The sequence below is a fragment of the Carassius auratus genome, unplaced genomic scaffold, assembly GCF_003368295.1.
Source record: "Carassius auratus strain Wakin unplaced genomic scaffold, ASM336829v1 scaf_tig00218011, whole genome shotgun sequence".
In the NCBI taxonomy this organism is placed as follows: Eukaryota; Metazoa; Chordata; class Actinopteri; order Cypriniformes; family Cyprinidae; genus Carassius; species Carassius auratus.
The window spans coordinates 27,750-49,034 of record NW_020529345.1 but is presented as its reverse complement, the minus strand read 5'-3'; the positions used below and the strand labels follow the sequence as shown (position 1 = coordinate 49,034).

The 21,285-nt window shown below is 36.7% G+C and overlaps 1 protein-coding gene across 1 annotated transcript; it reads right to left on the bottom strand.

The window, feature by feature from the left end:
* Window positions 1–669: 669 nt before the first annotated feature.
* quoa (quattro a) lies at window positions 670–21,042 on the bottom strand. The gene is made up of 25 exons (XM_026266081.1): window positions 21,007–21,042; window positions 19,389–19,586; window positions 15,010–16,216; window positions 14,431–14,598; window positions 14,066–14,189; window positions 13,902–13,992; window positions 13,747–13,833; window positions 13,517–13,633; window positions 12,813–12,911; window positions 12,503–12,654; window positions 12,268–12,406; window positions 11,479–11,601; window positions 11,128–11,319; window positions 9,389–9,689; window positions 7,545–8,001; window positions 6,151–6,400; window positions 5,987–6,070; window positions 4,996–5,220; window positions 4,636–4,806; window positions 3,850–4,027; window positions 3,622–3,738; window positions 2,528–2,704; window positions 2,236–2,435; window positions 1,834–1,882; window positions 670–1,392 (listed from the first exon to the last, which is right to left on the bottom strand). Exons 1-24 carry the CDS (start codon window positions 21,040–21,042, stop codon window positions 1,841–1,843), a joined length of 4,935 nt encoding a protein of 1,644 aa, XP_026121866.1. The 3' UTR covers window positions 670–1,392; window positions 1,834–1,840.
* Window positions 21,043–21,285: the final 243 nt, after the last annotated feature.

Below are 21,285 nucleotides of genomic sequence, written 5' to 3'. Positions count from 1 at the left end.
ACTTTTACTGTAGTTAAGATACTTCATAATTCATATTATTGTAGAATGTCTCAAATGAATGTCATCAGGTAAGAAGCCAGTCTGGGTGAGTGGATGTTTACTAACTTTATTTACATATATCAGTTTATTCATTCACTAGATGCTGATTGTATCAGTGTTGTGTATGTGTAGTTATTATCAACTAAATCTGATTTTAGTTAACATTAAAGTATAAGCTGAAGGACCAACATTATTTAAACTAAAACTGAGAAAAAAATAAAGCTTAGTAGAAATAATTTAAATATATTTTAAAACAAAAAAACGAATATGATAAACATAAATATGGCAAAAATAAAAACGACAAACTAAAAATACAAGAAAATAATTTTTTTAATACTTTTATAGTACATTAATAATAATAATAAAATAACACAGGATTGTATTACTGCTAATGCCTGTTCATCTGTCTATATGAATCAAGACACAAAACAGCAACAAGCTGAATAAAATTAAATATAACTTACTTTTAATGTTTAATAAAGTTGAATACAAATAAATATATTTTAAAGCAAAAAAGAAAACACAAAAATGACAAGCACAACAAATTTACAAAAACTTTGACTAAAATGTAAAATATACAAAAATCTAAATAAAAAATAATACAATAAATTTAAATGATACTAAAACAACAGAAGATTATGGCTGCTAATGTATATTTATCTTATTGTCAATATTTCTAAAGAAAGACACAAAACAAAGCAAATTATAATGACCTTTTATTTATTATAATTTAATAAAATGCAGCTTCTCTCTCCACTGAGGTCCTGTCATCTGGTATATTAACATACACAAAATTAATTACATGCAATTGAATAATCAAAATTATTATTTTTTCAAGCAACTGTGTATATATTTTCAAAATTCCCCGAACCTCATAAACTATACTGAGGTTTTTAAGGTGGATACATGTATAAAGCACAACATTTCAGTGTTACAGCAGAAATTATGATAATAGAACCGATTTTTGGTTATTGGTCTGAGTTGTGTTATTAAACATTACATATGCATTGCATCTGATTTAAAAATCAATTTCATGCAAATTAATTGCACAATGAAGCTTTAACAGAATATTTCTGTTGTTATCCAGGAGAACTTCCTTGTAGGTCCACAGGTTGTGTCTTTCTCAGATGGTCAGCACCAGAAGTAAAGAACTGGTCCACAGTCTCAGATCTGGTCAATATCATCTTGTTTATGTTCTTTATTATTTCCCACTGCATTTATTCAAACAATATCTAAAATCTGTTCTGTTCTGAGCTCTTCTTCATCAGGTGAATCCATCTTACATGAGTTTCCTGTAGATTTACCTGGTTGTTCTGACATCAGTGAACTTCTTCTAGAGAGATGTAAGCATGCCTGTGGAAATGTTGCATCATTAGTATCATTCAGAAAATATGTAATTGATCAGTTGCATATATTTAATGTTTGCACATACTTAATGATTCCATTTATAGAGCAGGTACTAATCAAGTAAAATGTATTTGTACAGTATTTATTTTACAATATACATTATGCAAAGCTGCTTTACAGAAAATCATGACGTTCATGTTTATAACATCTTAATATCTTCATGCATTATAGTTGCATTTAGCAGATTGGAGCTGGGCACCAATATAGTTACATTTTGCAATGATACAAGCAATCAAGCAGTTGTGATTTTCTGTATAGTAGCCCATAAAAGGTATACCACCTTACAAGAGTGTATTACATGATTGAGTTGGACATACTTGTATACACAGCTTTATCATTTGGAGCTGTATTAATATAGTGTGTAATGAATCACTGTCTGTAACTCACCTCACAGCTAAACTTCTGTTGATGCCTTGGAACGAATCGGCTCTTGAAACTGACCATACAGTAAACACAAAAAAACTTAATTAACATCCATTCTGAATTAATTATTTTCCTTATTGAATATCAGTATACAGCTATGTCTCAAAACCTAGTTTTTGCTCATTTTAAGTGTCAAAATAAACACTTAAAAGTGTATTTTGACATTTTTCTTCCCACTTATAGCCCAAAATCTTCAAATTGACCTGTGCATGTGGATACAAAACAATGTTACTGAGTGCAGTGAGCTGCTCTAACACAGTACATTGTACATTGTTTTTAAAGTCAGCATGACTTTGCCTGGAAATGTTGCCTAGAAAGACAGCTCAGTGGGTTTTGAACACAGCTGACGTGTGTTTATTTCTCAACCTTGAGAGAGCCGTGAGCATCTGTTTGTGGACCGAGCTTCTTCCTGGACAGAGCAGGTGAGCCGTGGTGAAGATCATGAGCGGGAGACACCTGACACGCTGAAGAACTGGAGTGAAGCAGTGACGACACAGACGCTCTTCTTCTTGTGGGACAATTATGATCCGCGCAGCTAAATAAACCTGTGTTCTCAGTAGAGGAATCTATAAAGAAAGGACGGAGAGAAAGATTTTACATTCAGGCCTTTCCTTTATTATACAGAGACTATTCATTTTCCAGTAGGAGTCTTTGCTACCGTATTTTCCTTGGAAAACGCTGGGTGACATGGAGCCCCGCCCAGACGAGGATGATGAGTGGCTGCCTACGGTTGATGTGCTGCTGCCAGAGCCAATCGAATCTGGCCGTGGCAAAGCCACGCCCCTTTGAAGGATAGACACCAAGGGGTTGGGTCTTTTCAGTATTCCTACAACTTCTGTCAGAAAAACAGTGAGGGAAAATTCAGCTAATGACTGAAAATGGCTTTACTTTGTCAAATCAAATTAAAGCAGCTAGAAAAGAAGCAATCTTTTCAGGGGCGTAGCAACTATTTTACTGTATGTTCTCACATTTAGACGATAATCATTAGTCTGCATTTGAGCAAGGCTGATGTTTATGAAAGCTTGTTTCTGACAAAGGATCAATTAAAAAAAAAGGTCATTGTGAATTGCAATTCTGCTATTTTTCCTCAGTACTGTGAGAATTAAGTCTTAAATACCTTTTCTTTTCTTCTGTGGCAGAAACAGGCTTCCATAGTTTAGTTTTTGTTTGATTGTTTGTTTGTTGGCTGCAGTGCAAACTAAATGAAATTGTGAAGAGTTACTGTGTAAAACAACATTCTTCCAAATATCTTTTTTGTTCCACAGAAGAAGGTCATACAGGTTGGGAATGACATGTGGGTCAGTAAATGACAGAATTATAATTTTTTGGTTATTTCTTTGATCTCTTTAAGATCCAGCAGAAGCTGGGATTGGGTTGAACAAATGCACAAGTGTTAAACAGTAACTATATTATAGCTAGCATTCACTAACTATTATCTGCCTCTCAGCAAATTAGTCGCAGATTAGTTAGCGTATTATCCCAATGTAATTAATATTCATGACCCAAGCCCACACCTGGTAAAGTTTGTGTGCCAAGACTCTGACAGAAAATAAACTACCTGATGAAAAAAGACAACAGAAGAGAAGTCATCTTTGATAAAGCTATGCATTTTTAAAGGTAATTTTCATAATAAATACAGTGGAATAACTAGCATTTCAGAATATTTTTCAACCGTTCCTACGCCCTTGAGTTTACACCATGAGCTCAGATATATGCATGCAAACTGTCTGCCTGTGATTGGCTGATAAATACCTCTTCCTGTGACATCACCATTCACGGCGTGATTGCTAACGGCTGCGTTTCTGGGTTGAATATCGGAAAAAGGTTTCCAACCCATTCCCATGAACATCCTCTCCTGTCTCCTCAGCTCTGAAACACAAACATCTGTAGATCTACAAGGACGTACAAGCACAAACAACGCACACAGTAACCTGTAAATGCCTAGTTTGATACATATATAGTGTTGTATGATGTCCTGACCTCTGCTCTTCAGCGCTTGTTCCCACAGTATGTGCTCCAGGTCTCTGGTCCAGGCCTCTTTGGCGTCCCGTGTCTCTGCCTGCAGGATGTAAGTGTCCTGGGACCGTCTCCTCCTGAACCAGATCTCAAAACTGCGGCCGCTCACCCCACACGAGTGAGTCATTCCTATCTCACAGGTCTACGGAAAAACATTAAGCAAACTTTAATCATAACTAAATTTGTAAAAAGAAAATGAGTATTGGCTGTTTGCAAGATTTTCCGTAAATTTTGACTCTGGTGAATGGGCTTGACTCCCATGGAAAACACATGAATATAAAATATATATCTAGGATAAGTTATTATTGCTATTTTATTTATTTATATGTTTGGGAATGCATTTGCAGATATATTTGTTATTTAGAAATTTGTTTTATTATACAGTACTGTTAAAAAAAATCTGGGGCCTGTAAGGTTTTTTAAAAATAATTTTGAAAAAAGTCTTCTGCTCGTCAAGACTGCATTTATTTGACTATAAATGCAGTAAAAACAGTACAATTATGAAATATTATAAAAAATTTAAATAGCTGTTCTCTATGTGAATATATTGTAAAATGTAATTTATTTCTGTGATACAGCTCTGAATTTTCAGCAGCATTTCTCTAGTCTTCAGTGTCACATGATCTTCAGAAATCATTCTGATATGCTGATTTTCTGTTTTTATTATTATCAATGTTTGAAACCGTTTGAGGCATTTGACTTGTCAGGATTCTCTGATGAATAGAAACATTATTATTCTCACACACGTACCTTGATAGACATCTTGTAAACGTACACATCATCTCCACGGTCGTTTTTTTTGGTCTTGGTGAAGAGGATGACGTCTTGGAAGAGAAACACTCGTCGGAGGGAACGTTTCTTGCGGAATATTACCCAGAATTCATCCTGCCGAATCAGTTGCCCCTGCTCGTTCAGATTCAGCTGACGAAACAAAATGACAAAAAAAAAAATGAAGCGATTACTTCTTGCATTTAATGGAAAAACAGGAATATCAGTTTCAGATGTGTGAGAAAAAGACCTAAATTTGTGTCCCAAAAGAAAAACTATGTCTATATGGTGGAGTTTTTTAAACAGATTATTCAGCGTGAATCTCGAAGCTTCACCACTAACATCGCAGCCGCGGATGGCGTCCATGGTGAGCAGGTCGTTCCCGTGCCGCAGCTGGAAGCGCACCACCTCTACAGCCGCCTGGATCTCCTCTCGCTCTCCGCTCTGATCCGGCACACATTCGTCCAGGATCTCCTGCAGCAGCAGACTGTATTTACTGATCCTCTGGACCGGCTTCAGCAGGTACGACGAGAGATCCATGCTGTCACCCAACTCCATCTGCTTACACTGGGAGAAAAGAGCCTTCAGTTCATTCCCATTCACTTCAGTTCAACTCAGAAGAAACAGCAACAGATGCAGAAATAAGTGTAGGATATATATATATATATATATATATATATATATATATATATATATATATATATATATATATATATATATATATATATATATATATTAGTATTTAATTATTTATATTAATAATTATCAATATTTACAAAATATACATGTATTTTCATATATTCATATATTTAGCAATTTTAAATATATTTATATTTTCCATGAATTATTTTATTTAAATATTTAAATATATTTTTAATAAATATATTTTAAATATATAAATTACATAATACATATTATTTATATAAAATAAATATATATTAACATTTAAATAATATAAAATAGGCTATGTTAATATTAAAATAAAAATACATACAAATGTAAAATATTGTAAATTATAATATAAAATTATTTTTTATATTCATATTTTCCATGTATTATTTTATTTAAATATTTAAACATATTTTTTATATCTAAAATAAATATAAATATAATAATACATATTATTTATATTAGAGACATATATATTAACATTTAAATAATATATATTTGAATGTTATTTAAATAAAAAATACATACAAAAATGTAAAATTATATATATATATATATATATATATATATATATATATATATATATATATATATATATATATATATAATAAATTATAATGTAAAATACACTATATTATTTATATGAATATTATTGTATATCAACCTTGAAGTATCTGTGATGTTGGATCAGAGCGTCAGACTGGGGTTTGTTCTTGCTGTAAAGGGCGTAAAGTCCGAAACTCTCTCTCTGTTTGAATAGATATTTGTACAAGGTTAAAATGATATTCTGATGAAAATGAAAGTGTTAAAGCCACAGAGCTGTCTCACGTGGTTAAGGAAGCAGCGTCCGACTCGGAGCGGTTCTGCTCGACAGGCCTCCAGTTCCTGCTGGAAGTGCTGGCGGTGGAAGTCATACAGTTTCTCCAGGTTACCGAAGATACGTCCACGCTGACCGCGCAGATCCTGCGGGACGTCCGGCCGGGACAGCAGGGGGAAGTAATGGGTCAAGATGTAGCCGAGAGAGCGAACATACTCCACCTCCGTCAGCAGGAGCTCCTCCATGATGCGATGAAGCTTCCTGCAGGGAAATAATGATAAGAATGCATTTCTAAAACAATCATAATCTATAATACAATATCAGCCTTTAGAAAAGTATCCTTTTTATACGTGGCACCATAGAAATGATTAGATTATTATAGAAATCTATTATTATGTTTACCATTTGTAGTGAAACTACTACTTTAACATGGCACTGCCACTTTTAAAATCCTTGATTTACTCTTTACTGTAACTTTACCTTTCTGACATCAGTGTAAGCTTTTGGACAGAGAAAGAAATAGCATGAAAAATATTGAGACTTGTTTTTGTTTTTTTCCCTGTTATACACTGCTGTTCAAATCTGTGGAGTCTATAATATTTATTTTTTGAAAGAAATAGTTTTATTCAGCAAGGATGCATTAAATTGGTAAAAAGTACAGACCTTAAAGTAAAGACATTTTTAATTTTACAAAAGATTTCTATTTCATGCTGTTCTTTTGAACTTTAAATTAAATTAATCAGTTTCCACAACTGTTTTACAACGTTGATAATAATCAGAAATGTTTCTTGAGCAGCAAATCTGGACTGCTCAAAAGACTGGAGGAATGATGCTGAAAATACAGCTTTGATCACAGGAATAAATTACATTTCACTATTTATTGACATAGAAAACACTTAAAATGGTCAAATAAATGCAGCCTTGGTGTTTATCAGATACATAAATAAATCTTACTGACTCCAAACTTTTGAGTGGTTCTAATAACTAGAAAGCTAAGTGCATCTTCAAGGTAAGTTAACTCAGTGATTTATCTATATATTTAAAGAAATCTATTTATCTATATATTTAAATAAATTTAAAGAAACATTAAATTATTATAATTTTTTTAACTTCAATTGAAATTAAATTATTACACATTTTGATTATTTTTTTATTTTATTTTTTATGTATTCTTAATTATTTAAACTGAATAAATGAAGAAAAAAAATCACAATTCTGTTTTCAAGAGCAGAGAAAAAGTGTTGCAGTGCATTTTGATTAAAGATTATACAAGTCAAATGTATTTGTCTTTAAGAATAATGGCCATTGCTGAAATGTTCATAATAAAACCCGAAACCCTTTTAAGTAACGTGAAGTAAACAGCAGCTGTTTGAATTTGCGGTTGTCTTTACAGAAGAACACTCACATGGTTCTGTTTGGGCTCTCTGGGCTGGATGCAGTGTTTTCTCCATCAGTTCTCCATCTGTCTGTGAACACAGGGCCGTCTCCAGCGTCCTCCGTCTCTTCACAGAAGCTGCCGTGGCCAGAGTTTCCGTACGGCTGGTTCTGGCAGAAGACGGGCTCTGTGATGTGGAGCTCGGGTCCCTTGCTGTTGGTTCTGGCTGCGCTGTGCCAAGGAAACCACTGACAGCCCACCGCACTCGAGCCTGTGATGGGTCTCTGCTCTTGGGAGGCCTTTCTGCCAACACTTTTGCCTCTCTGGACACAGTCTGCAGGAATTTCCTTCCCAGTCTGAGCGGTTTTAGCTTCTTTCCGGGTTTTGTGGTTGGATCTGAAGTTGAAGCAGGTGACGGTGCCGTGAATGCTGTCTCTCGCCCGACTCGCCCTGCTCTCCGACAGCTCGGGCACAATCCCTTCTTGTACTGGGTGAGATGACCAAAACGTTATTTTACAACACACTGCAAAATATTGCATTTAGTACATGTTTTTCCATTACAAATATCTAAACATTCTTGACTCATGATTCAGAACATACAAACAAAATTTATAGAACAGATAGTTCCGTTCCTTGATTATGATTGGTTGAGCCAAGTTCGAAATTACTTTAAAAACATACACCTTTGTTTACATTTGTGTGTTGCTCGGCAACCACTTTGTTGGAGCCACAACTGTTTCTGAGGAACTACATTGTTTGTCTGATGAATGTTTTTATTAATATCATTAACGTTACATTTTATTTGCTCTGTTTTATTTTGTGAAACCTTACTGTGTATATGGGATAACCATTTTATAAAAGCTCTGTTTCGTGTTTAACAATGCCCCTTAGCTGTTATAGATTTATTGTAAACCGGGGTTTATTCCTTTTTTATTTGATAACTTGATCATTTATATATATTTTCTTTTTTTACGGAAAACAAGACTTAATGTCTTAAGTCATTTTAATTCTCCAGTAAATATCTAGATCCATCCTTTTCCTAGTTTTTTTCTCCAAATATTTTCCCCATTGTTTTCCAGTACAAATATCTAAATGCACTTAAATCAAGCTAAAATTGTTTGAGAAACTAAATGACTGAAGATATTAAGTCTTGTTTTCTAAAGAAAAAAAAATCTGTCAGAATAAAGAGTTTATTTATTTTGCCATTAGACTATTTTATTTTTAAATTCCAAATATTCTGATATAAACTATCAAATGCAAGAAAGTAACAAAACGTCACAATTATATCACAAAATAAATAAATGAATTAATAAACCCTGCAAGATGTGGACTTTTTTTAAACTCCTAATTCAGAGAAAGAATTTTAGAATTACATGATATAAATGTCAAAATTAAAATGTTATTTTAAATATGAAAGTCAATATGAAAAATTCAGTATAAAAAGTCTATATTTCATATTGTAAACTTATTAAAAAGTCATAATTGCAAGTCTATAACTTTTATTTCTGAGGGGAAAGGTCAGAATTACATGATTTAAACCTATAATTTAATGCAATTGCAAGTTTCTAACTTGTGAATGACGTAATATAAACTCAGAATTTGGAGAAAAATGTCTGATCTAATGCATGATGTAAACACAATTTGGAGAAGAAAGTCGTTATTATGAGTTTATAACTTACAGTTAGAAAAATTTTCAGGTTTACATGATGTAAACTCACAACATAAAGAAAAAATGATGAGTTTAAAAAGCTTGAATTATTAAATAAAATGTGGCAGTTACTGTTTTAATTAAATTTGTGTTTTTTTTATTTATTCAAGCTTCTATGTCATACCACACACAGCCCTGTCTTGTATGGACTCTGGTGAATCCTCACCTGGAGTGACCTCGGGCCAGTCAGAGTGATGTCCAGCGGTGGGCCGAGCTCCTTCCAGAAGCACCAGTCTCTCCTGCAGCTGTCGCCGGACGTCCTGACAGTGGATCCAGGCGGCGTCCCACACCTGCAGAGCTCTGGAGCTGGAACATGCCTGCGCTCTTACGTCCTGGAAGTGTTCGGGAGAAAACTCATCTAATCTCTGCAGGTAAGCCTGAAGATGTGTCCAGCGCTTCTCATCTGGAGAACTGCAGTGTTGCTCCTGTTCCAAAAATCGCCTGCAATCGCTGGCCACGGCTGATGCCTGGAACAATTGTGATTTCATTCATACATAGGGAGGATTATGTTGACAGAAATGTGTTGCCCAAATATTTCAACATATCCCTTACAAAAATTTACCATTTTACTACAAAAAACTGAAACAAAACATGCCTACTATAGTTAAACCATGCATGGTGACAACAAATGAACCACGGTTTTGCTACACTAACCATAGTTTAATCAGGGTATTCGTAGTGAAACTATGGTTATACAAATGGTAACCAAATGTAATTATTGAAAGAAGGCAAGTTTATGCTTTTTGACTAGTAATAGCGTATAACACTCCACTAGGTGGCAGCATGATTTAATGATTTATATTATCAGTGTTTCACTAAATAAGGAGACTATAGAGTTTTTCCAGTTGTTCAGTTTGTAATCTTAAATTGTCAAAGAGAATCATATCAAACTGATGTTAAGACTAAACATTTGTATTTCTTTGACTTCAAGTCTCATAAGAATGATTGGATGAACATGAGTGCAGCTTCAGTGTGTTTAATGTTCTACTATATGATTCTACATCAAAGCCTGTTTAGCCCCGCCCACTGATTCTACATCACAGCCTGTTTAGCCCCGCACACCGATTCTACACCACTGCCTGTTTAGCCCCGCCCACTGATTCTACACAACCGCCTGTTTAGCTCCGCCCACCGATTCTAAATCAAAGGCTGTTTAGGCCCGCCCACTGATTCTACATCACAGCCTGTTTAGCCCCGCCCACCGATTCTACACCACTGCCTGTTTAGCCCCGCCCACTGATTCTACACAACCACCTGTTTAGCTCCGCCCACCGATTCTAAATCAAAGGCTGTTTAGGCCCGCCCACTGATTCTACATCACAGCCTGTTTAGCCCCGCCCACCGATTCTACACCACTGCCTGTTTAGCCCCGCCCACTGATTCTACACAACCGCCTGTTTAGCTCCGCCCACCGATTCTAAATCAAAGCCTGTTTAGGCCCGCCCACTGATTCTACATCACAGCCTGTTTAGCCCCGCACACCAATTAGCACATGTAGTGTTTATGAGAGAGGCAAAAGTGCAGGCAAACAACAATAAAGATTACTCTAAAGACAAAAAATGATGTGCAGTGACAAGATGTGGAAAAAACTGTCTCTGCATTGCCTTCCTTCTGATTCCAACATGAAAGAGTGAATTACATTAATTTTTAATGAAGATCCAAACCATGTCAGTAAGAACTTGGTCCTTTGTTCACTTCATTTTACCGTCAATTTGTTTACAAGCAAGGCACAATCTGAACATTCTGAAGAGGGGATAAAAACTGTACAGAAAATAGCTTATTATTTCTTAATAATAAAAAAAAAAAAAAAATCTTATATCTTGATGGCATTATAAGTGGACCTCAGAGAAGAGCACAAAATAAAAACAAAGGCAGTTCATGACCGCTCTAAAGTGTAAGCCGTACCCTCTCGCAGAAGTGGCAGATGTACACCATCATGCCCAGCTCTTCACAGCAGCGCTCGGCCCTCGACACAAAGTCAGCCAGACTGGATTTAAACACAGACACCATCCTGTGAAACACCTCCGTCTCGGGATAGTTCGGCCCCTGAACCCTCTCTGCATCTGACACCAGCATCATCGCCTGATGCTTTCGCTCCTGATGTTGAACCAGACACATGTTACAAGAAAACATACGCCACAAGGATAAACACTACACATTTTTTTTGCCACTTAATGATTATGATGACAAAGTTGAGGTTTATTTTGAAGTCACTTATGTAGTGGCTCACCATCAGTTTTCTTCACTTTCACTTACGTTTGCTTCAGAGAGAAAAGCTTTGAAACTCTGCAGCGTTTGCTGGATTCGTTCACTGCAGTCTTCCACAGATTCAGCCTGCAGGAGACGAGCTTCTCCTTCTGTGTCGAACCAGTCCTTAATCTACACAGAGACACGCTTTCTGAACTCGTTTCATTCAGCAAAGACTCATTTAATTTGTACTGTAATATTATAAAATAAATAATACTGTTATTTTTAAATATAAATGTAATATAATATCAATTATAATATTTTACCATTAAATATAATAGAAAATAATTTCGAAATAATTTATTAATTCAAATATAATAATAATAATAATAATAATAATGTATAAATTTTATATAATAATAAATATATACAGTATTACAATGATATTATAATACATTGATCAAAAGTGCCATGAAAGATATTTATACTACAAAAAGTTTTTTCCACAAAATATGAAGCAAAAGATGTTCCATAAGCAGCAAATCAGCATATTCAAATTATTTCTGAAGATCATGTGACACTGAAGACTGGAGTAATGATGCTGAAAATACAGCGCTGCATCACAAATATTAATTACATTTTACAATATATCAACATAGAAAACAGTTACTTTAAATTGTAATAATATTTCACATTATTCCTGTTTTTCCTGTATTTTTGATCAATTAAATGCAGCCTCGGTGAGCAGAAGAGACTTCTTTCAAAGCCCGAAACTTTTGTCTTTAAAGTAAAAGTAAAGCCCATTTTAATTAAATGATTTTAAGCTTTTTCATTCGTCTTTTGTTTACAGCTCTCTACCTTCGCAAACCTTGACTCCATCTCTCTGAGCTGTAACAGGAAGTCCAGGTGCTGCAGGGAGACATTGGACTTCCTGGCCAGGATGTGCACCTGCTCCTCCATGGCGTTGTACAGATGTGTGACTGTGTCGATGACCTCACTGCAGGAGAACACAGATGATTTACTGCATCATGTCCCTTCAGTATTATCAGTAAGATCAGTAGAAAGTGTTTGAAGCTGACATGTGTGTGTTTACCGGCTCTGTTCACAGTCTGGAGACCTCACTTCAGTTTCCCTCCTCAGCCTCGCCAGCATGGCTCCGCCTCCCCTTTGCAATCTGACCAATCGTGCGTCTTCCAGCACATCCTTCATTAGAGCTCCCTGCTCCTCAATGCACTGCTGCACATCCTGAGTCACACGCATTAATTTCTGCCATTTAACATATTCATAGAGGTCTGTGCATCATCTTTACATAAGAACAGTGTGGTTTTATTTATAAATAATTTTGATTGGAGGTGGGAGGCTGGTTTAAGACAGAACAAGAGCAGAGCAAAATGTTTCATTACCAGCACTGTGTCGATCTTATGAACGCCTTCCAGTTTCTTTACAGCTTCTGATAGCAGAGCGGATGTCTCCTGAAGATCTGACACAAATGGATACAGTTTCTGTAACAGACAAATGTGTAATTGTAATTATAATTTAATGAAATGTTATTAAATATATACATATAATAATAAATCAAGATATACAAATATATCAATAATATATTTATAAATAGTATTAAACATCAACATTGCATTATTAAATATTACAGTATATAATTTTACATACAGTATATAGTAATATATGATCAGTTATAATCTTGTATTATTGAATATCCTGTAAAAATATAATTGAATATAAAATAATATAATAATATCATTGATAATATAGTTATATTATTTAATATACAATTACATATATAAGTATCATATATTATTATATTAATACCAATAATATATTAATAGTATAAAATATAATAATAATAATAATAATATAAATAATATTAAATAATGTATAAAAATACAGCAATTTAATGTATAAATTTAAAATAGTATTAAATATAATATAATAAAATTATATATAATAATAATCATCATCATCATAAAATTAATAATAAACTATATATATATATATACTGATAATAATAATAATTATTCTTTTTTTATTTTTTTATTATTATTTTATTAATAATGCTGGTAGGGATCAGATTGCCTGCCCAATAATGCACCTGATGGATCTGTAGCCAGACGCAGTGATTGTACTGGAAGGATCCGTGTAGAGCAGCAGTTAGCTGACTGACATCCACTATTTTACAAAGAGCCTTAAGTGATGTCACAGTTTCCATCTGCAGAGGGTTGAGAAGATCAAAGTGAGACATGCATGCACAACAATATTATAAAGAAAAGAATTGAAGCCAGGTGTGTGCAATAATAGAAAGAAAAAAACATCTCTCCTGACCATAACACCAGGTCTTTTCTCATGACTGTGGCTGTTGTCTTTATTCAGCAGCAGCAGAACCCGATGCACAGCATGAGGATCGAGTTCCTGTGGACAAACACTCAAGATTTAGTGCCGAAAGAGGTTTTCAAGCTGCAGTTTTAACCCAAACACACCTGGAGCATCAGGAGAGCTTTGGCGATCTCTGGATGTGGAGGCTTCTTCCGTGCATCAAACACCACCGTCATCCCTAGATCTTTTTCTTTCCTAAAAATAACATGCATCAGTCTTTCAGCAGTGAACTGATCTCTCTGGTGTGTTTGCAGGGCAGATGTTGTACCTGGTGATGGTGTGAAAGTACAGCAGTAGTTTGCAGATCTCCTGGCTTGAAATGGGTGCAGAAGCCCAGACCTGATGATCTCCATAAATCTCCACCACTGCTCGGCCTGAACGGTCCTGACCCCCTGCAGGAGGCAGAAGAGGTCAGACGCACATTAGACCAGGACAAACACAGCACTAATGCTTTCATTACTGCAGTCTGGGATCGTCTGTTTCAGCTTGCCTTGTACAGTATATAGAGATTGAATTTCAAGAGAAAACACAACATGGGCTCGTTCCAAAAACATGTTAAAGGGATGCTATTCATGGGGCTCTTAGTCTGTAGGTTTCATTGCTCAAATGAGATATTTGGGGGTGGGGGGTTACCTGTAAGACACATCATTCCTGAGTGAAGGAAGCCATCAGCTGTAAGTACAGGAGGTGTGGATGATCTAGATGGTGGTCTCTCAGTTTCAGCTTGTGCTGATGCGTCTGAAAGATTTATCCGTGGTCCAGTAAGAGGAGGGGACAGAGCTTTTGAGTCCTGAGACAGATCTTCAAAGGAATAAGTCAACATGCATTAAAACATGATCAAAGATGTTGCTTTGCTTCTTATAAGATTCATTAGATCATAACGACTTGTCTTTGAATAAAACATACTGAACACATTTGATCAAACATTGATATTTTCCTCTTTTTCTCCTACATTAGTCTCTTGAAAAGTGTCTGGATGGATGTAAAGATAGATGTAGAAAGGATAGATGCATGGATGGAAAGACAGCTATATATAGGATGGATGGATGAATGCGTGGAAAGATTGATGTATGGATGGAAATGCAGAGATGGAATGATAGATGTTGGCTTGTTGTATAGATAGATAGATATAGGATTATGTAAAGATACAGAGATAGGTAGATTGGTGGGTGGATAGATAGATACAGTAGATTGATCCTAACTGATCCAAACCTTGAGCTGTTAGTCGTCTTCTGTTTATTTTTGGAGACACGAGTCCAAAAGCGGTGGTCTTCTTCCCTTGAACCACATGCAGCCTGGGAATCATCTCAAAGTAGCTGCTTCTGTCCACCTCGTCTGTCTCTCCTTGGACAACAATGTGGCACTTCTCAGATGTCCCAACCACCGCTGGAATAAAACAGTGTATCTCGTCCTGAGAAATGCTGTGTGTTTGATCCTTATGTCCTTCACTGGAGGAGTTGCCTAATGGAGCTGTTTCTGAGGAGCTGAAACAACCGGTGTTTTCCTGAGCAGGTCTGTGAAAGCTTCTCGGCTCGTTTGGATGCTCAGATCTTTCTTTGGGTTTAATAGGTTTCTCCTGTGCTTCCATGAACCGACATTTTTGTGCTTTGGTCCCTTGTCCGTGTTTCCTCTGCATGCACGGCGTACAGGGTTCCTCTGCAAACCTCACGGTGCGAACACAAGCCTTACGTTCCTGAGTAGCACTGTTGGACCTCAGCAGAGGAGTATGAGTCTGAGCCCAAGTTTGTGAGTATCCTTGGGTTTCTTTGGTAAGGTCAATTAGATCTTTGCAATTGCTAACCAAACTTCTGCTGTCCCATGTGTTTGGAGACACCCATCCCACCGGTCGCATCCCAGACTGTGTTGGATCCATTTCAGCATTTCTGGAACTACTGCTTTTGTCTACCAAACGCAAGGATACTGCTATACCATCCCGTGCAGGACAAATCCTCGTCTCGACTGAGAAATTAGAAGGGGTAGGTGTATGTGGATGGCACAGACTCAAAGACTCTTGTTGGTTTGACGTAGACGAGGAGGCCATCCTCCGATCGTCTTCAAATTCAGGATTGGCCACCTCTTCCCAGGGAACCTTGACTATGCCCTGCTCGGTTTTGAGGACGCAGCGAGCCAGAGGCGTTCCATGTCTCCCATTGTTGAGTTCCTGAAGCCAGGCTTCAGTGAAGATGCTGGGGTACGAGGTCTCGGGTACTGGGGTTTCCTCCAGCTCACGTTCCTCCTCCACCTCCAAAAGACTCTGGATCACAATACGAGCTGCCTGGTTTCCAAACTGCACGATCTGCAGGTAGAAGTCTCCTGGTTTGAGCAGCAAAGGGTTAACGGGAGCGAGCTGGATCACGATGCGATCATGTAAACACAGAGGCCACCCGGAAAACCTGAACACCCTCTGAGAGTACGGAGCCTGTTCAGAACACACAGAAAATCTATTTAAGTGGAGGACATTTAGAACTCAGTTGAGAATCCCTTTTAGATTCCAAATGGAATATTACATTTAAATTTAAATTTGAAATTCGTAAGCAATATTTGGAGCTAATGAATCCATTCATTAGAACTCATTATATATAAATAAAAGAAATTCTTATAACTGTAAAGTATAAGTCAAATGTGATTTTATGAAAGCCTTTTTCAAAAACATCTTGATTTTTTTTTAAGTTAATAAAGCAATAAGCCTTGCAAGTGCAGCTGATATTCCTCAGTGTGATGTCACATGTAAGTGCATTTTTAAGTGTTCACACTCCAGCGTCAAATTCTGACTGCCAAGAATTCAATAATTACTGAAGATTATAAGACAAGTATCTGTGGAAGATCAGGCTGATAAAGAGCTTTATTAAAAGAGTTTATGAAGTGATGCTCTTGATGTCAAAGATGTCTTATAATCACTGCTCTGAGCAGATGAACATCACACGGCCGGCTGACTCCGTCACTCAGTAATTGACCTCAGATTCTGCGGATCTTTATGAATGTCAGACAGCGGTCTGGAGCATAATGACTCCTCAAAGATGATCCGTATGGAAGACATATACTGCAGTCGCTTCACAGATCATCTGAGCTCAGACAGTCCCTGGATGACACTGCTGCTAACCATATTGTGCTACTGACTATTTTCATTCTTTTCATCAAAGAATGAGCTGACATTTTGGTAAACTATGCAGAAAATGTCAAAATATTAATCAGTTTTATTTATAATAGATAAAATAATAGCTATGAAATCAGCACTAAAAAGAGTTTGACATTTTATTTTATTATTTAAAATGTTTTAAAAGATCATTCCCATTTCAGCTGAATATTTGGTAAATTATACAGGAAAAATGCAAATTTTAATGGATTTTATGTAACATACATAAAATGCTGACTATAAAATCAGCCCTAGCAGGGGTTGGACATTTTATTTTATTATGTAAAATACCTAAAAACCAGTGGCTGTGCCAGGGTGTGCCTGTGCCACCCACAATGGCAGCTGTCACACCTAAAAATAGATGCAGAATTATTTTTATAGTCTAAATTATTTTTTATTTTTGTTTATTTTAGTTTATTAAGTTTATATTTTTTAAACTTGTTATTGTTGTATAGAATTTTTTTTTTTTTTCGCGACTCGGTTGATTCAGATCGGCACTTCGGAGCCTGTTCGTGACTCGGTTGATTCAGATCGGGACTTCGGAGCCTGTTCGCGACTCGGTTGATTCAGATCGGCACTTCGGAGCCTGTTCGCGACTCGGTTGATTCAGATCGGCACTTCGGAGCCTGTTCGTGACTCGGTTGATTCAGATCGGGACTTCGGAGCCTGTTCGCGACTCGGTTGATTCAGATCGGCACTTCGGAGCCTGTTCGCGACTCGGTTGATTCAGATCGGGACTTCGGAGCCTGTTCGCGACTCGGTTGATTCAGATCGGGACTTCGGAGCCTGTTCGCGACTCGGTTGATTCAGATCGGCACTTCGGAGCATGTTCGCGACTCGGTTGATTCAGATCGGCACTTCGGAGCCTGTTCGCGACTCGGTTGATTCAGATCGGCACTTCGGAGCCTGTTCGCGACTCGGTTGATTCAGATCGGCACTTCGGAGCCTGTTCGCGACTCGGTTGATTCAGATCGGCACTTCGGAGCCTGTTCGCGACTCGGTTGATTCAGATCGGCACTTCAGATCGGCACTTCGGAGCCTGTTCGCGACTCGGTTGATTCAGATCGTAGCATGTTTGAGATTTTTTTTAATTCACATCTGGACATCGAAGCAGTAAGTGTTTGTCAAACAGTTAATTGGTGATAAATGAATATTTTGACTTGAGGTTTTTTTTTACCTGTCGATTCAGCATGTACATGGGCCCACACTGGACACACTCTAAACTTAATCATCAGTAGGGCTCTAAACTTTTCATCCATTGTACAGTGGCGTAGCCACGGGTGTGCCAGGGTGGCAGGAAATTACATTTTATAAGATAGTTTTTGCTGCTACCATAGACATCAGTGAGTATTTTACAAACTACCAAAGTATTGTTTTACTAGTGATTATGTATATTTAAATGTATGAAACCTAAAATAAACATTATGTGGTTGAAAACACTGCATATTAGTTGTGATATATGACAAGCGCTGAGCGTCCGTCTCTGGCTCAGTGAAGCCAACGCACGAAAGCTGTTTGAATCTGGCAGTTCTGTGACGTCACTGAACATTCTAACTCATACTCTCAGGGGCACAGAAATAAGAATCCAATATATGGTGCAATAATGCTAAAAATGTTAAAATGTAATTTATATTTTAAATGATTTTTGTTTAAATATATCTGCTGACATTTGGACTGCCAACCAATCAGAAAACAGCAGCTGACTGTGACCCCAGCAGTCTATGATATAAACAGATAATTTTTGATTGCACATTGCTAGCTAGCAATATGTCGCAGAGCTCCTTTCTTAATTTTTTTTTAGCAAATAACCTTGGCTTGATGGACAGCCGGACACAAGGCCTTAACGTTACACCTGATGAGGATGTTTCTCCCTCCCCGGGCCCTACATCAACAGACAGTGTTGCCAGATTAGAAATGTCCAAGTATCGTACCAGAAGTTCAAAATTATCATATTTCGAAGAAAATGATTACCTTTAACAATTAACTACATTTTGACACGACCTGCAAATTAACACTAGGAGTATGGTTGGATGGAAGCAGTGTGACAAAAATACTATCCCATAATTTTGCACAGTGATCTGACAATAAATGTGGCACACCCAGATTTTCATATGCACACCCAGAGTCTCTTTTCTGGCTACACTACTGCTAAAAAGATCACAGACTGTTATTAAATACATAATTTAAGATTGAGTTTCACCAAAAAATGGCACAATTCTCTTGTGATTCATGCAGGTTCAATGTTGGACAAATTAAACCAGTGTGAGGGTGAAGAGACTTTAAGAGAGTTTATTTTCTGCATTTTCAGATGGTCAAAAGGGCCTATAGTTACAGAAGAAACACCCATATATTTAAGACCCTGTTCTTCATGATTTTAAACACCCACTTTCCTTCACTAGTGGCTCGTTGCATGCTATGATCTCTGAGGTCAGTTATGTATGGTTTTTCCCACACTCACACAGGCCGCCCGCTGCACGCTCTCCAGAAGGTGCTTGGCTGGGATGAGGAAGTCGCTCAGACACTGGAGGGCGTCTCCATGGAAACGACCCTGGATGACCTGGAAGAGCTGGCTGAGGACAGTAGAGGCCGTGACCTCAAACGGTGGATAGAGGGCAGACAGACAGCTCTGGATCGAGGAGTCCAGGGAATCAGGATTCTGTAAAAACACACATACAGGTGCAGTTTATGAAAATACAAATATTATACTACTTATAGTATTTTATACGTTTATTTTATGTTTCAGACATTTACATTACTGTTTAAATGTCTGGGGTTGGTAACATTTTTATTGTATTTGAAAAAAGTCAATAGTTCTGCTTGGTTCTGAAAGAAATATACTTCCAGTTTTCAGTAAACAGCTCAAGCTTGCTCAGTTGAAGGTTGTAACAGAGTGTAACAGACAGGTGTGGTCTGGAAGATTGTGAGACGGTCCAGGGGGAGTTTTCAGTTTCTCTGACTCTCAGGCCCAAATCTGACCCTTTAGTCTGTGGATCTGGATTTAGCCGCTGCTGTTTCAGCAGTGACGGACCGCAGGGTTAATGACATTCCTACTGTCCAGGGGGCTTAAGTGTGCACACACATACAGTACACATGCCATCAAGTGACAAGGGCCAAATTCATCAGAAACATGCATCTAGCTCTCGTTCAACCAGAAAAACGTTACAGGGAAATTTCCAGAAACATGTATGTGCTAGAAACTAATTTAATGTCAACATGAAATAAAAATGGTTTATTTCCTTAATAAAGAGTCATCAGTGCACGCTATTTTAAGGCAATACACCATACAGGCAAAGACATTTTTTAATGCACTGGTCAAATTTGAGAAGTTGGGTTATTTTACATGTCTTCTTTTTAATGGAAAGAAAACATCATGTTTATTTTTTTACACTTAATCTATTTGTGCCTGTAGATTTCAATTACGATTCATATCTTTTAAGAGTTTTTTCTCCACTTCAGCAGCTCTTACATACACCAAACTTATCTGTATTCTGAAGGTTTCTACCGTGGGGTTTGTTCAGATATCATTTGTACTGATTTATATAGCATTTTATTCCTAAAATGTGCTGAAAATAGGTATTTTTTTCCTTTCTATTGACAGTATTAAAGTGACAAAAAGAGATATTCAGAATCCCCTCTATAAAAATATTCAACTCTAATATCGCGACAAAATTAGGCATGAATTGTGAACCCGGCTTAATCTAGAGTTCAGATTTATTTTCATATAATGGAAGCAAATTACAGCATTTTCATTAAGACAATGGCTCACTCGCATATTTAATGGTAAAATATGGTGATATCTATTAGTTATCAGTTAAAGTTTTGACTGCTTTTGAATTACTCTTGGTAAAGCCAGATTCCAGTTTTAAACAGCTTTTCGATCAATCTTTCTTTAGTGTACTTTTAATATGTACTTGACACAACATGTTTGCATCAGTGTCTTGAAGTGGATCTAGTGAAGTGTCTGATGTGAGAGTGGACACGTCTGTGATACTGGATCTGGTGTATTTCTGACTGATCTGTATTTATGTCGAGCGAGAAACAGACGCCACGTTTGAGACTTGTTGAAATGATCTCACATCGACCTCCGAATGTCCTCTGACCTCATGGGCCATCCATCAAATCACATGACTGTGTGTGTGTTTGTGATGAGATGTAGGAGAGAACCCTAGTTTTTAGTGTCCAGTTTCTCTCTCATATAGTTCACATCCAAATCCTGTCACAATAGTTTTTAAGGCACAGCAGAATTAAATTAATTTGAAAACACATTTGAAACACTTTAGTTTATAACAGTATGTGTAATCAGTAATATGTAATCACTGCAATAAATGACTTTTTAGGGTGGCAAATAATAGATT